This window comes from Haemaphysalis longicornis, unplaced genomic scaffold (assembly GCF_048455015.1).
Source record: "Haemaphysalis longicornis isolate Haplotype H1 unplaced genomic scaffold, Haemaphysalis longicornis Haplotype H1 scaffold_1, whole genome shotgun sequence".
Classification (NCBI taxonomy): domain Eukaryota; kingdom Metazoa; phylum Arthropoda; class Arachnida; order Ixodida; family Ixodidae; genus Haemaphysalis; species Haemaphysalis longicornis.
Window position 1 is genome coordinate 138,213,701 of NW_027526203.1, and position 13,893 is coordinate 138,227,593.

The following is a 13,893-nucleotide window of genomic DNA, read 5'->3' on the forward strand; positions in this document are numbered from 1 at the left end:
GTTTGTGTTTTGTCAGAGTATTGAAATAAAGAGAAAACTTCTTAGTGTAGTCATTCCGTTTTTGTGGATTGTGCAGACGGGTTGGTAGGTTGGCATCCAGAGAGCCCTGTACTTTTTAGTTATCAGTTATACTTGAGGGGCAATATTTTTTTATCACCAGTGCAATATATGTATGATGCGTTTGTTTATTATTAATTGGGTTTTGGGTGGCTTATTTACGTTTAGGAAAGTTTTAGCTACTGTATTTCTACGTTGGTGTGGGTTTTGCATTCATTACATCCGTCCCGACTACTTTTATTAAACATTTTTTTACACTGTGGTTGTTTTCGTGTCGCGTGGGTTTTCGTTCACATTTCTTTAAACGTGGGTGTGTTGTCCACTTTAGGGTGGTTTCTGCTCTCCATTTGGCCCAGCAAATGGCTGCCTCAGCTCGCAGAGGTAAGCATATTTGTAGGCTATTTTTTACAATTGTGTTTACTGGGTAATTATTGCTTGTTTTGCTGTCGCTTATTTTAGTTCCGATGGCTGTTTAGGTGGGTTCCTACTGTCACCCATAGCTTGCTCGGACGACGGGTGGCTGTGCTCACTACGACAGATAAGTGTGTGTGGTCTGAATCTTCAGGTGCTATGCAAAATTATAATTAAACGTGTTGATCTGCGGACCCACGTCTAAAACTGAACGAAAAGACATCATACCGCTGTTACTTTCGTAAATATTGCGAAGAATTGAGCCAACGCAACATTTTTACAGTAAGAATTACCATTCTAAGAAAAAAACATATCCAGTGCAGGGGCCTGAACCCGGGGTGTTTGTTCCATAATCCTGTATTCTGGTCATACCTACATACCGGAAGCAGTGGACTCCTATTAGCTGTTGCATAAAGGAATAGAGGGAGTGTTCCAAGCGATGCAGTAGATGACGGTGTTTGGACAGAGGAAATGCCGAACTTGTACCCACAAAGGATGGGAATGTCGCTGCTTTGGTCTGCCAGATTCGGTCTGCAAGTTTAAAGCGAAGCTCCTGGTCCCTTAGTAGTCTTGTTACACACACACACACACGGCTAGTCTCGGTAGGAACGAAGAGTCCATTACAGTTAATAATCCCCAGAGCACCACATAACCCCAATGTGGCTACGAGTCCGGTATTTCCTGTGTGAACTTGCGCCATCTGCTGGCTCGCTTTCAGCAGTCCTGCTATTCTTTTGAGGAACTGTTACAATGAGGCTGGCGTTCCGCATTTTGCCCTCGTGGTCAAGTTTCGGGTTCCAAACCTTCGCCCTTGGTTCTAGCCCCAGCGCTTTTAATATTTTCTGCCTTTTCTCTAAAAATATATTTAGGTCAATTATGCTCTCCGTTTGCCCTTTGGTGCTAAATATCGTTATCCGCAGGTGTGTTCGTGAGTCTTAATCCAAAGTTGCCCATATCTTAGGCCTTTCGATATACTTTCAGGTCTGATAACGTTAAGGGGTACCCACGGATGAAAGTGGAATGAGTCTCAGGTGACTTTGCACGTCCCAAACAAGGCCTGAAACCCACGTATACCTTATGGTATATCTAACCCAATCCACTCCATTAAAATATCATCTCGGCTGGCAGCGATGAGATAAATTTAAACATTTAAAAATATCATCGCAGTGTCCAGTAATTGTTTCTACTTTATATTTAACCATTCTTTCAACACAGGAACCTTATTTGATGACGGGAAGCCAAAGAAAATATTCCCCATTTTAAAAGCAGGCAAGGGCGAAATTCAAGCTGGAATTTTGCTTGTTTGCGAATATTTGTTGAATTTGCCCAGGAGAATTTCCAGGTACCTGTCTTCCAAATTAAATAACATACTGAATTTAATCAAGGCCGGGACCACTTTTTTTCAGACTCTCATTGAGTGGGGCCCTCAGCTCGTGCATTTGTATGACGCATCCAACATGGCGTTGGGATGTCCGGTATAAGGAGGTTGAAGAGTTCATCGGGCTGTTCTAGATAGAGGGATGTTAGCTCAGCAAAGAAGTCTTGCTGCGGGCCGGTATACTCGTTTAAAATTGTGGCCATATTCCGATCTGTGACCGCCCTACGTGAGTTAGGATCGACAAGGTACTTCAGGAGGTTTCGTGTTTTGCGGAGACCAAGACTTCATTTAATTTGTTCGCAGAAATTGTGCTATTAATCGCATTGTAGTTTGCTTGCATGGTCATCCACTAGCCTCATGATGTAACGTATCCTTATTCTATGTCGGGCGTTCTTCTTGTGTTTTTTTTCATCTTTTAATTGTCTACGCGTCCTCCATAGGCGGATCAGCCGCAATTCGGCTTCCGGTAGACACGCAGGTGAAGGTAGAGGCGGGAGACAAACAGGATGCTTTTAGTGATGGCTAGCGAGCGGAAGGAGCTTCGTAAAGAGCTGGCCTGGGCCTTGATCAAGTGGTGACAACAGCGGCCGCGTAGTTGAGCCAAAAGTTGATGAGAAGAGCGGCACAAGGTCGAAGAATGCTTTCGTCTTCACATTCCTGAAAATTTCTAGGCTTCCCCTTTAATTGCTTTTCCTGACCCTCTTCATGAAATTTCGGCAAAAATGTGGCGAACGTGAGTTGCGTGCTAGCGTGTAGAGTTTTAAAAAGTCTGTGATTCGACGGCTTGGATGGGCCAACCACGTAATAGTTCGGAACCGAGCATACCTCCTTTTTAAAGTATTCACCAAATACGACATTGTAGGCATCGGCTATTCTGTCTCTTTTGGTAACACCTTGCTGATTGATTGATTGTGGGGTTTAACGCGCCGACGCAACGCAGGCGATGAGGCACGCCGTAGTGGAGGGCTCCGGATTAATTTTGACCACCTGGGGATCTTTATCGTGCGCCGAAATCTCGTACACACGGGCGTTTTTGCTTTTCGCCTCCATCAGAAAAGCGGCCGCCGCGGCCGCGAATCGAACCCGCGACCTCGTGCTCAGCAGCGCAACGCCTTAGCCACTGAGCCACCGCGGCGGGTGGTAACACCTTGCAATGCGTCAGGGTACACATACATAATATATTCCCGCATCGATGCGGTCAATCCCCATGGCGTCTTGGCCCACCATCAATGACGCTGACGACTTGGAGAATATGTGGGGGCACAACCTGAGCAAGCTCTGTAATGGCCGCTTAGTAGATCATGTAGATAGATCGCTTCACCCCATCTCATCATTCGTCTCATCTCTGTCATGCCGCCGCGTAACAATATATGATACGGTCACAGATTTTTGTGGAAAACACCGCCAGTTTTCAGGTGTAATTTATTGATTGGCAGAACTGATTGCTTGGTTCGGTCCACACCATCGTATTAGCAACACCCGATGCAGGAGCATTGCATTCTGTGCAGCAGCAGCAGTCCATTTTGCCCACGACGGGTGTGCGAGTCTCTATCACTTCTGTTGTTGAGGAGGAACGACTATGGAGAATTGCCGTAGTAAAGGAGCTCACGCCTAACGTAAGGCTTTGAGCTTTTACGGCGTCCACCGGCACCCGCTGCTTGGAACACGTTGAGTGCAATGAGTAGTTTAAGTGGGCAGTACTTTGGCGGACGCTACTGTGGTTTGGCGACGGCGGCGGCATTGTAACCGAGCGAATGATTGTAACCAAGGTTGTAACCGAGCGTTGTAACCGAACGAAAGAAAACGACGGAAGAGAGTGGCGCGAACTTGTGAGGCAGAAGGCAGTTTCCGAGCCCGCGCCAGTCCCGTGTGTGAAAACCGCCCTCGGCTTCCAGTGGCGCCCGAGAAAGGAAACGCAAAACCAGCAACCCATGAAAGCAAGCCTTTTCTTCATCCAAGTTCACAAGAAGCACAGAAGCCCAGCACGCACTGCGTTCTGTAAGGTCATCGGTCCTTCGGGTCCTTCGTGGTCATCCTCATTGCCTGGCTCATCCCAAGCAGGTGATATTTGCATGGGAGGTTCGAACACGATACACAAACACATTCTAGGCGGCGCCGACGCGCAGCGAGATAACGGCAGAGTATCGCGCGCACCGTGCGCTCGCTTATCCCTGGCCTATCCCCCGCGTGGGTATGCGTCTTTAGACGAGAAGAAGAAAAAGAAGAAGAAGAAGGCTTTATTTTTCAGCAGACGTTGTCAAAATTCCTGCTGAAGGGGCAGGAGCTGAAGGCATTGAGTGCCTGACGAGGGCTCCTGACCCTCTGGAGTTCACAACAGAGGAGTTCACAGCAGAAGACGTGTTCAAATCAAATATACGTGCTTAGCAATAAGATCCAGCAATACAGAGAGAAAAAAATAAGTAAATTAGGAAAAATACAAAAATCGCACATTTCCAATAATGAGAATCCCAAGTTACACAATATGCATAAAACTTTTTTCTGCATTGCCTGTTAACAGCAGATACAATAGAACACGACATATTTCGTTACTGATTGTTCCTTATGTATATGAAAAAATCACGTCTTCACACGTACAATTCAGTTTAAATTCCTTAGAATGAGACACGCCTAGTGATTGTCATATCGCACTTTCTTTTCTATAAACATCACCTTGGTTGCACTCTTAAATATGGTTGCACTAGTGTTAAATTTTAAATTATCCCCTAGGATGTTCAAGACACGGGGTACTTGATATGTGGCCGATTGTTTGCCGTAATTAGTCCTAGTTTTAGGTGTACGTCTTATCGGACGCCGTACACAGTAATGACGGTTTTCTGCGTCACCATCTATGTATCACTTATTTTTGTTTACATTCTAGAAAAGTATAAAGTAATGCAGCTGGTCAGCTCTAAGTACTGAGTGTTTTGAAAACAAAGGTGAAGTTCTCAGGTCTTGGAATTTGCCTTGAAAATTTTCGAAACACCGTAATATCTTTTTTTTGCAGGACAACAAGCTTATTGTAATTATTTCGTGAGGTTGTTCCCCACACCAAGATTCCGTACGTTAGTTTTGAATAGAATAAAGAATAATACATGTTTCTTTTTAGCCATAGCGGTACTAAGTGTGATATTTTATACAGGCATCCAACTGCTCGTTCCAGAGCCGTAACTAAATGATTTACGTGTAATGACCAGTTTAACTGTTCTTGGAACCAAACACCAAGGAACATTTGCTCATGTACCCGTGCAGTAACATGACCTTCGTATTTGAGAGTATACAGTAGATTCCAGAAATGTTAAACAGTTTGATGAGAAAAAAATATTCGTGTGATCTGCATACATAATAATATCAGAAGAACCTAGTATGTTAACAATATCATTTATGTACACAATAAATAATAACGGGCCAAGTATGGATCCTTGTGGGACACCTTGTTTCAATTTCATTTCGGCAGATAATATGTCATTGATGCCAACTACTTGATATCGATCATGCAAGTAGTTTTCCAGAATTTGTAATGCGATCCCACGAATTCCGCAGCTAGATAATTTTTTTAACAGCACATCAAAATGTATTGAATCGAATGCCTTTTGAATATCTAAGAAAAGACCGAGTGTGTATTTTATGTTTTCAATATTTACGATTATCTTTTCCTTGATATATGCCAGAGTTTGCTCAGTTCACCTATGCTTTTGGAAGCCGTATTGGTTGGTTGCTATTATTTGATGCTTGTCGAAGAAAGAAGTGAGTCGCTCATGGATTACGCCTTCGAATATTTTAGATAGAGTTGGAAGCACCGATATAGTACGATAGTTCGACAGGTTGTTACGTTCACCACCTTTGAATATAGCCGTGACTTTGGCCAGTTTTAACTGCCTGGGAAAAATGCCTGTTGTCAAGGTGAGGTTAATAATGAAGGATAAAACTTCGCATATCAATGGTGATATCAGTTTTAACTCTGCGGGCCCTATTTCATCAATGCCAGATGCTACATTGGTTTCAAGCTTGCGGATTAATTTTGCAACCTCAGCTGCGTCTGTTGGTCGCACAAAGATGGACTCAGGCACACCGGGGCCATCTGTTAACGCGTTGTCTAAGCTAATGCTAGGTCTTCCGTACGAGCCCGCATTTATAAAGTGGGCGTTGAAAGCATCGGCTAATCTCTTTCCTGCAAGAGCTTCATCGTTTACTGTTAATTATTGTATAAATCCACTACTTGTACTTTTGCCAGTCAGAGCGTTCACTACCTCCCAGATTTTGCGTTGGTTATCGTAGATCCTTTCAAAGGTCTTTTGGTAATAATCTTTCTTTGCCTTTTTCAGGTACGACGTCAGCGTATTTCTGTATTTTTTGTACTTCAAAAATGCTGCAGGTTCTCGTGAACGTACAAAGTCATGAAATAACATATTTTTAGATTTAATTCTCTCGTAAAGAATAGTGGTTATCCATGGCTTTCGGCAACTTTTAATGGTCCGGTAAGAGAGCCTCTGTAAAGGGAAAGCTGCATTGTAGCTTGTACACTAGAAACCGAGAAACATATCATATGCATCATCAGGATCGGTTTAGTTATAAACGCAGCTCCAGTCATACGCTTCTACTAATCTACAAAAGTGTTCCTGGGCCTGAGTATTCTTGGGCCTTTTAGTTTAGTTCGCCTCCGCTGAAGGGGCGGAGGCGAATTTTTCTCATCGTCAGTCGGTACCCGTGATACGAGCGTTCACCTGGTGGTCTGATTGGTCCTGTACGGACGAAATTCTTGTTTAAACCGAGAGCAAACTGCGGAATATGAAGTAGCCACGTCTGCAGCAGCTAATCGAACGAGCTAAGACGGCGGGTTGCTCCAGTGGCGGCCTAGACTGAGGGCTCCACCTCCAGCACTTTTGCGAGCACAAAAAAGTTGTGCTCACTCACTGCCCCTGGAATGTTTCAGACGTTAAACATAACCTTAAGTTTTGATGTTTGACCACGCTAACACGTATGATGTACAAAAAGTTCGACATAGCTTACTCGTAGTTACACTCAACGTTAGGGCTACCTTACGTTATACCAGAGTCCGTCAATGCTCCTGTGGTCATGGAACTCCCGCCCAAGTTTCGTTTGGGGAGAAAGGCTACCGCGACGGGCGCCACCGCAGACCGGAGGGCACGGGGCTGCTGCCGCAGCTCCGTGCGTGAGGCTGCGCGCTGCCGAAACTGCACCCGCCTTTAGCGGCGGTTTCGTGATTGTAACGCCTCTTTGGTAATTATACCCTCAGTTGTTGCTACGAAACGAAGCCGGCAGGAAAGCCTTATAATTTCATTTCTTGCGGGGAATTCGTGTGTGGCAGAACCCGCGCTAAAAACTGTCAACTGACGTCCCGGTTTCATTGTGGGAAATTTCTCAGATGTCCCAACGCGTGGGAGACTTTAGGGGGAGTTGGGTTCCGAGAGGGTGTAAATTCTTTACTGACCCTTGACGGCGCTTTTCATTGCCTTGCCCAGGTGCAGCTTTCACCCTTGGAAATATATTTCACAGCACGGTCATCGAAGCTCTGGAAACGGCGATGTTCGCTTCTTTCCTTCCAGGAAAAATTTACGCGAGCCGAAAGCTTAAATGAGTTGGCCGTAATATCCGAGGTTCAAGACATTTCTTTTAACTTGCAATGAAGTGGATGTAGCTATACACAAGTGCAGGGCGCACACATTTCTCCACCCTCCCAAATACCAGCTGTAAGGAGTTTACTATTGGCAAAGGCAGCCTCAAACCTGCTTACAATTACAGTTTTCGCTCAGCGTCTCAAGGATTTTGTTCACATGGTCGCGGTGCAGCGTAATCCAAGCGATGAAGAGGCACCCTCTCCGAAAATTTTATCTCGAGATGGCATCAAAACTAAAGGCAGGGTGACGATCGGTCCTATAACAAGTTCTTCGGTGTTGAGTGGGCTTGTGACGAGTGGGCTGGTTCCAATATGTCGTGAATGACATGCGGAACTAATTTCTGACCCCTGCAGGGATTGAACGCCGTGCGTAAAGCAGGGGGGACATATCGACGCGCTGCAAAAGGAACAGTTTGCACAGGTGGACAATTGTTTATGTCCAGCTCCCTTCGGACTCATCTTCAATTCTTTCCTTTGACGCATCATTGAGGGGCAGTGCGCTGTCACAGCGCGTTTTTTTCAAAACGCTGAAGGCATTGGCATTGTTGAACATGAAAAACAGAGATTACTCTCGCGAGGGCCTCTGATGTATGATGGAAACAAGTTAGTTGTAGAATTCAAGTTTATAATGAGACTGGCAGTTCGATTATTTTTAATATATCTCGGTTTTGTAGATGCCTCGTTGCGTGTGAGTTCATGGAAACTCCTTCACAGTGAACATTTATATATATATATATATTGTAGTGCGAAAGACGAGCAAGTGGCGCGCAGCCACCATGTGAGCACTACCGAGCAACTGATAAGCTACGCGGCCACAACAACCGTCAGCAATGTCATTGTGATTGGCGTACGCCACTCAAGGAGATTGACCACTTGAATTGTGCAGATGACGACGAGGCAGCACGGTGAGCCACCGCAGCGGCATCGCCATCGGCGTGAAGCTTGTGAAGTGCTCGAGATATACTGCCGGCTGGAACACTTATCCGCTTGCCACTTCTGAGTGCCCCTCCTACTCTCCGCTTTCAATGCAATAAACCCGCATTACATTTTGGTGGAGTGTGCGGATTCCATCCTCGCCCTGCTCGCTAGCTTCACCCCGTGTACCCGCTAGCCTGGAGCTTCGGAGTCGCACCCTGCTTTCTACCGTTGGGTCCACCATGACTAGTGACGCCCGAAACACGACATCGCCTTCGCCACCGGCTGTCATCTACTCCGGGGTGATCCGTGAGCGTGAGCCGGCGATGTTCACTGGCGCAGATGACCAGGACGTCGAAGATTGGCTTTCGGCCTATGAGAGGGTGAGCGCACACAATAAGTGGGACGATGCCATGAAGCTAAATAACGTTGGTTTCTCTTTGAGGGGACTTGCCGAAAAATGGTATCTCAACCACCCAGAGGATCGCGCAACGTGGACCGCATTCAAAACGAACTTTTCGGCAGTATTTGACCGGCCTGCGGTTCGCAAGCTTCGCGCGGAGCAGTGTTTGAGAGAGCGAGCTCAAAAGGCCGGCGAGAACTTTACCAGCTACATCGAGGATGGGGTCGACCTTTGCAGGCGCGTGGATCCTTCCATGCCTGAGCAAGACACCATCAAACACATACTCAAGGGAATAGATGAGGACGCGTTCCAGATGCTTCTGGCGAAAAACCCTCAGAGCGTCCGAGACGTCATCAGCTTGTTGCAGAGTTATGACGAGTTGCGCAGGCAGCGTCGCCTCACTCGTCGCCGCCCTGTGGAGCGTGAGGAGCCGCTCTGTGGGCTGGCACTCGACGAAAACCCGTCGCTACTTAGCCGCATCAAGGAGTTTGTTCGTGAAGAGGTGGCTCGGCAGATCTCTCTCCTGCCTTGTACATCTCTGCCATCGTCGCCGGTACCAGATCCTTGCTTGTCGTCGCCACTCCGTCGAATTATTAGGGAAGAAGTCGCTGAAGTCTTACCGACAACGCCAGCTGTCCCCCAGACGTTGCCTGTAGCGGCGCCTCTATACGCTGAAATGGCGGCACGGCAGGCTCCGCCCACCGCTTACGTGCCCTTACGCCGCCCGCAGCCGCCGCCTTATCTTCCTCCAGCTTCCTCGGCACCGCTTCACAGCAACCCATGGCGCACGCCCGATAACCGGCCGATTTGTTATTTCTGTGGAGTTCCTGGTCACGTAGCGCGCTATTGCCGCCGTCGAGTCGCGCCGTCCGGAGACGCTTACCAAAGACCAGTCTTTGCTGCTAGCGTGTATACTCCTCCACGTTCGTCCAGCAATGCCGCTGCTGAGCCGCCATATCTCTCGCCTTCTCGCGAAGCACCCGATACCCGTCGGTCGTCCTCCCCTCGTCGCCGTTCCACTTCGCCGCTGCGCCGTCGTCCGAATGCCCAGGAGGAAAACTGATCGCCGCAGTTCCGGAGGCAAGAACTGCGGCGCCGTCGAAATACCAAAGCCCTGGCCTGTCTGTTACGAACGTGATTGAAGTAGTTATCGATGGAATCACCACATACGCCCTTGTAGACACGGGAGCAGCCATCTCTGTTATATCCGACAAACTTTGCCGCAAATTACGAAAAGTGACGACCTCAATATCCGGTTTCTGTCTCCGCACAGCTACGGCGCATCACGTCGAGCCTTCAGCCGTTTGCACAAGCCGTGTCTTTGTGCAAAACGCGATGTATGTAGTCGAGTTCGTCGTTCTTTCCTCGTGCTCCCACGACATTATCTTGGGGTGGGACTTCCTGTCGCGTCACCACGCTGTTATTGACTGTGCCCGCGCCGAGATCTCCTTATTTCCGCTGTGTGGTACTGAAGTGCACAAGGTAACCACTACATTCAAGCTGTGCGCCGCAGAAGACTCCACAATCCCTCCAGCCTCTGCAGTTATCGTGCCGGTTATCTGTGATATGGTGTCTGACGCAACTGTTGTGTTTACCCCCTCTAATCTGTTTATGCGTCGCCAGGGCGCCCCTCTCCCCTACGCCATTCTTGAAATCGAAAATGGCGCTAGCATGATCTCCATCTGCAATACCTCCTCTTCACCCTTAACCGTGCATCGTGGCGAGTCCCTTGGACGCGTCGAAGCTATTGACGCTCGCCTCATAAACGACCTCCCGGATGCATCCCACGTTCTGTCGCTCAGCTCGCTAAGCCCGCCTCTTCCCCGTGCATCTGATTCGGCCGCCTTCGTTCCCTCCGTAGACGACAACCTCGACCCTGTCCAGCGCAACCACCTGCTTACCCTTCTTCACCGTTTCCGATCTACCTTCGACTGCCAGCAAACTTCCTTGGGCCGCACGCAGACCGTCACACATCACATTGACACCGGCTCTCATCCACCTTTGAGGCAGCGACCATACCGCGTTTCAGCCAAAGAGCGATCCGTGATCGAAACGCACGTTGATGAAATGCTTCAGCGTGGTGTCATTAGGCCTTCTAACAGCCCGTGGGCTTCACCGGTCGTTCTTGTTGGCAAGAAAGATGGGTCTGTTCGTTTTTGTGTCGATTATCGACGACTGAACAAGATCACCCGGAAAGACGTTTACCCGTTTCCACGCATCGACGACGCATTAGATTATCTTCAAGGCGCCGAGTTCTTCTCTTCCTTAGACCTCCGCTCGGGTTACTGGCAGGTGCCGATGGCAGACGACGACCGCCCCAAGACCGCGTTCGTGACCCCCGACGGGTTATACGAATTCAACGTGATGCCGTTCGGGTTATGTAATGCGCCTGCCACTTTTGAGCGCATGATGGACGACATTCTGCATGGCCTCAAGTGGAAAACTTGCTTATGCTACTTGGATGACATCGTGGTATTTGCGCCCGATTTTGACACCCACCTCAGTCGCCTGGAACAAGTGCTGCAGTGCCTTACCGACGCTGGGCTACAGCTGAATGTTAAAAAGTGTCATTTTGCTGCCCGCAAACTGACAATTTTAGGTCATGTTGTTTCAAAGGACGGCATTCTTCCCGACCCTGCTAAACTTCGAGCTGTTGCCGCCTTCCCGAAACCGACTACCGTGAAAGCCCTGCGCAGTTTTGTCGGACTCTGCTCCTACTTCCGACGCTTCGTGCCCAACTTTGCGTCCGTCATTGCGCCTCTAACGAAGTTACTGAGCGGAAGTCATGACCTGTCTACCTGGTCACCTGCTTGCGATGAAGCCTTCGTAACCCTACGCCGCTTACTTACGTCACCTCCCATTTTGCGTCATTTTGATCCCTCCGCGCCCACCGAGATCCATACCGACGCCAGCGGCTTAGGTCTGGGAGCAGTGCTTGCCCAAAGGAAGGCGGGATTCGACGAGTACGTCGTCGCATACGCGAGCCGCACTCTTACAAAGGCGGAATGTAATTACTCTGTTACAGAGAAAGAGTGTTTGGCCATCGTGTGGGCTATTTCAAAGTTCCGGCCTTACCTCTACGGTCGAACTTTTGATGTAGTCACAGATCACCATGCCCTTTGTTGGCTATCGTCGCTGAAGGATCCCTCCGGTCGCCTTGCACGCTGGGCCCTTCGCCTTCAGGAATATGACATCCGAGTGATATATCGGTCTGGACGCAAGCACAGCGACGCAGATGCTTTATCTCGCTCCCCTTTATCCACTGATTCGTCCGAAATTACGGCCATTGATTGCATACAGGCATCTGAGCCACTTGAGGACATGGCAGGGCAGCAACGCAAGGACCCTTGGATATCTTCCATTTTTGACCTGATTTCGAACCCTACGGAACGTAGTGCCTCGCGGGCACTGCGACGTCAGGCCGTGCATTTTTCCATTCGTGACGGGCTTCTGTATCGCAGGAATTACCTCCCCGAAGGCCGCAAGTGGTTGTTGGTGATCCCTCGCCACCTACGCTCTACAATCTGTGCTAACTTCCACACGAATGCGCAATTCGCCCATGCAGGAGTCTTTAAGACGTACCAGCGGTTGCGGCTGCGCTACTTTTGGCGAGGAATGTATTCCTTTGTAACGAAGTTCATCAAATCATGCCGAGAATGCCAACGTCGCAAGTCTCCGCCGCAGTCACAAACCGCCCCGTTACAGCCTTTGCCCTGCCCCGCGCGCCCTTTCGACCGAGTCGGGATAGACTTATACGGCCCTCTGCCCCTGACTGCGGCCGGCAACCGGTGGGTTATCGTCGCCGTGGATCACCTTACGCGATACGCTGAGACTGCTGCCCTACCGGCTGCCACAGCGCGCGAAGTTGCTACCTTCATTTTGCACCATTTCATCCTGCGTCATGGAGCACCACGAGAACTTCTAAGTGACCGGGGCCGTGTCTTTTTGTCAGAAGTGGTCGAGGCTCTCCTGAAAGAATGCAACGTCACCCACCGCAGCACTACAGCCTACCATCCCCAGACTAATGGATTGACGGAGAGATTTAACCGCACCCTCGGCGACATGCTCGCTAAGTGCGTGTCTTCGGACCACTCCGATTGGGACGCGATTCTCCCCTTTGTGACTTACGCGTACAACACTGCGACGCAGACTACTACAGGGTTCTCGCCGTACTTCCTCCTCTATGGCCGTGAAGCATCCTGCCCTCTCGACACCATTCTACCCTACCGACCCGACGCATCCGAATACACGCCTGTTTCTCAGCTCTGCAGCCACGCTGAGGAGTGCCGTCAGCTTGCTCGCAATTTTACTTCCGAGGACCAATTCCACCAAAAACATCGGCGTGATGGTGACAACCCACAAGTGGTTTTTTCTCCCGGCTCTCTCGTATGGCTTTGGGTACCAGCCACTACCCCTGGACTTTCTAGCAAGCTCCTTTCCAAGTTCCATGGGCCGTACCGCGTACTCGAACGAACCTCCGCCGTTAATTACGTTGTGGAGCCGTTCACACCATCGTCTGATCTACGCTGCCGCGGCCGCGAAACGGTACACGTGCATCGCCTCAAGCCGTACTACGACCCTTCCGTCGTGACGTGCCCTTAGGTCGCCTGGGTGGCTCCCTTCCCGGTGGGGGGTAATTGTAGTGCGAAAGACGAGCAAGTGGCGCGCAGCCACCATGCGAGCACTACCGAGCAACTGATAAGCTACGCGGCCACAACAACCGTCAGCAATGTCATTGTGATTGGCGTACGCCACTCAAGGAGATTGACCACTTGAATTGTGCAGATGACGACGAGGCAGCACGGTGAGCCACCGCAGCGGCATCGCCATCGGCGTGAAGCTTGTGAAGTGTTCGAGATATACTGCCGGCTGGAACACTTATCCGCTTGCCACTTCTGAGTGCCCCTCCTACTCTCCGCTTTCAAGGCAATAAACCCGCATGACAATATATATATATATATATATATATATATATATAGGGAGTAGTAGAACTTTGAAGATGGTAGAGAACACAAGAGAAGAAAAACTTCGAACAAGGTAAAAGCACGATTGTGGCCTACGTTTCAGCAAAGAGAACTTGCTTTCCTCAGGACG

The 13,893-nt window shown here is 49.0% G+C and overlaps 1 protein-coding gene across 1 annotated transcript; it reads left to right on the forward strand.

Annotated features, from left to right (window-relative positions):
* Positions 1 to 8,638: 8,638 nt before the first annotated feature.
* LOC144174281 (uncharacterized) lies at positions 8,639 to 12,374 on the forward strand. The gene is made up of 2 exons (XM_077702894.1): positions 8,639 to 9,486; positions 12,365 to 12,374. Exons 1-2 carry the CDS (start codon positions 8,639 to 8,641, stop codon positions 12,372 to 12,374), a joined length of 858 nt encoding a protein of 285 aa, XP_077559020.1.
* The last annotated feature ends 1,519 nt before the right edge of the window (positions 12,375 to 13,893 follow it).

What these genes read in the sequence shown, in the direction of transcription:
- LOC144174281 (XM_077702894.1), top strand. Translation starts at nt 8,639, where the DNA reads ATGACTAGTGACGCCCGAAACACGACATCGCCTTCGCCACCGGCTGTC.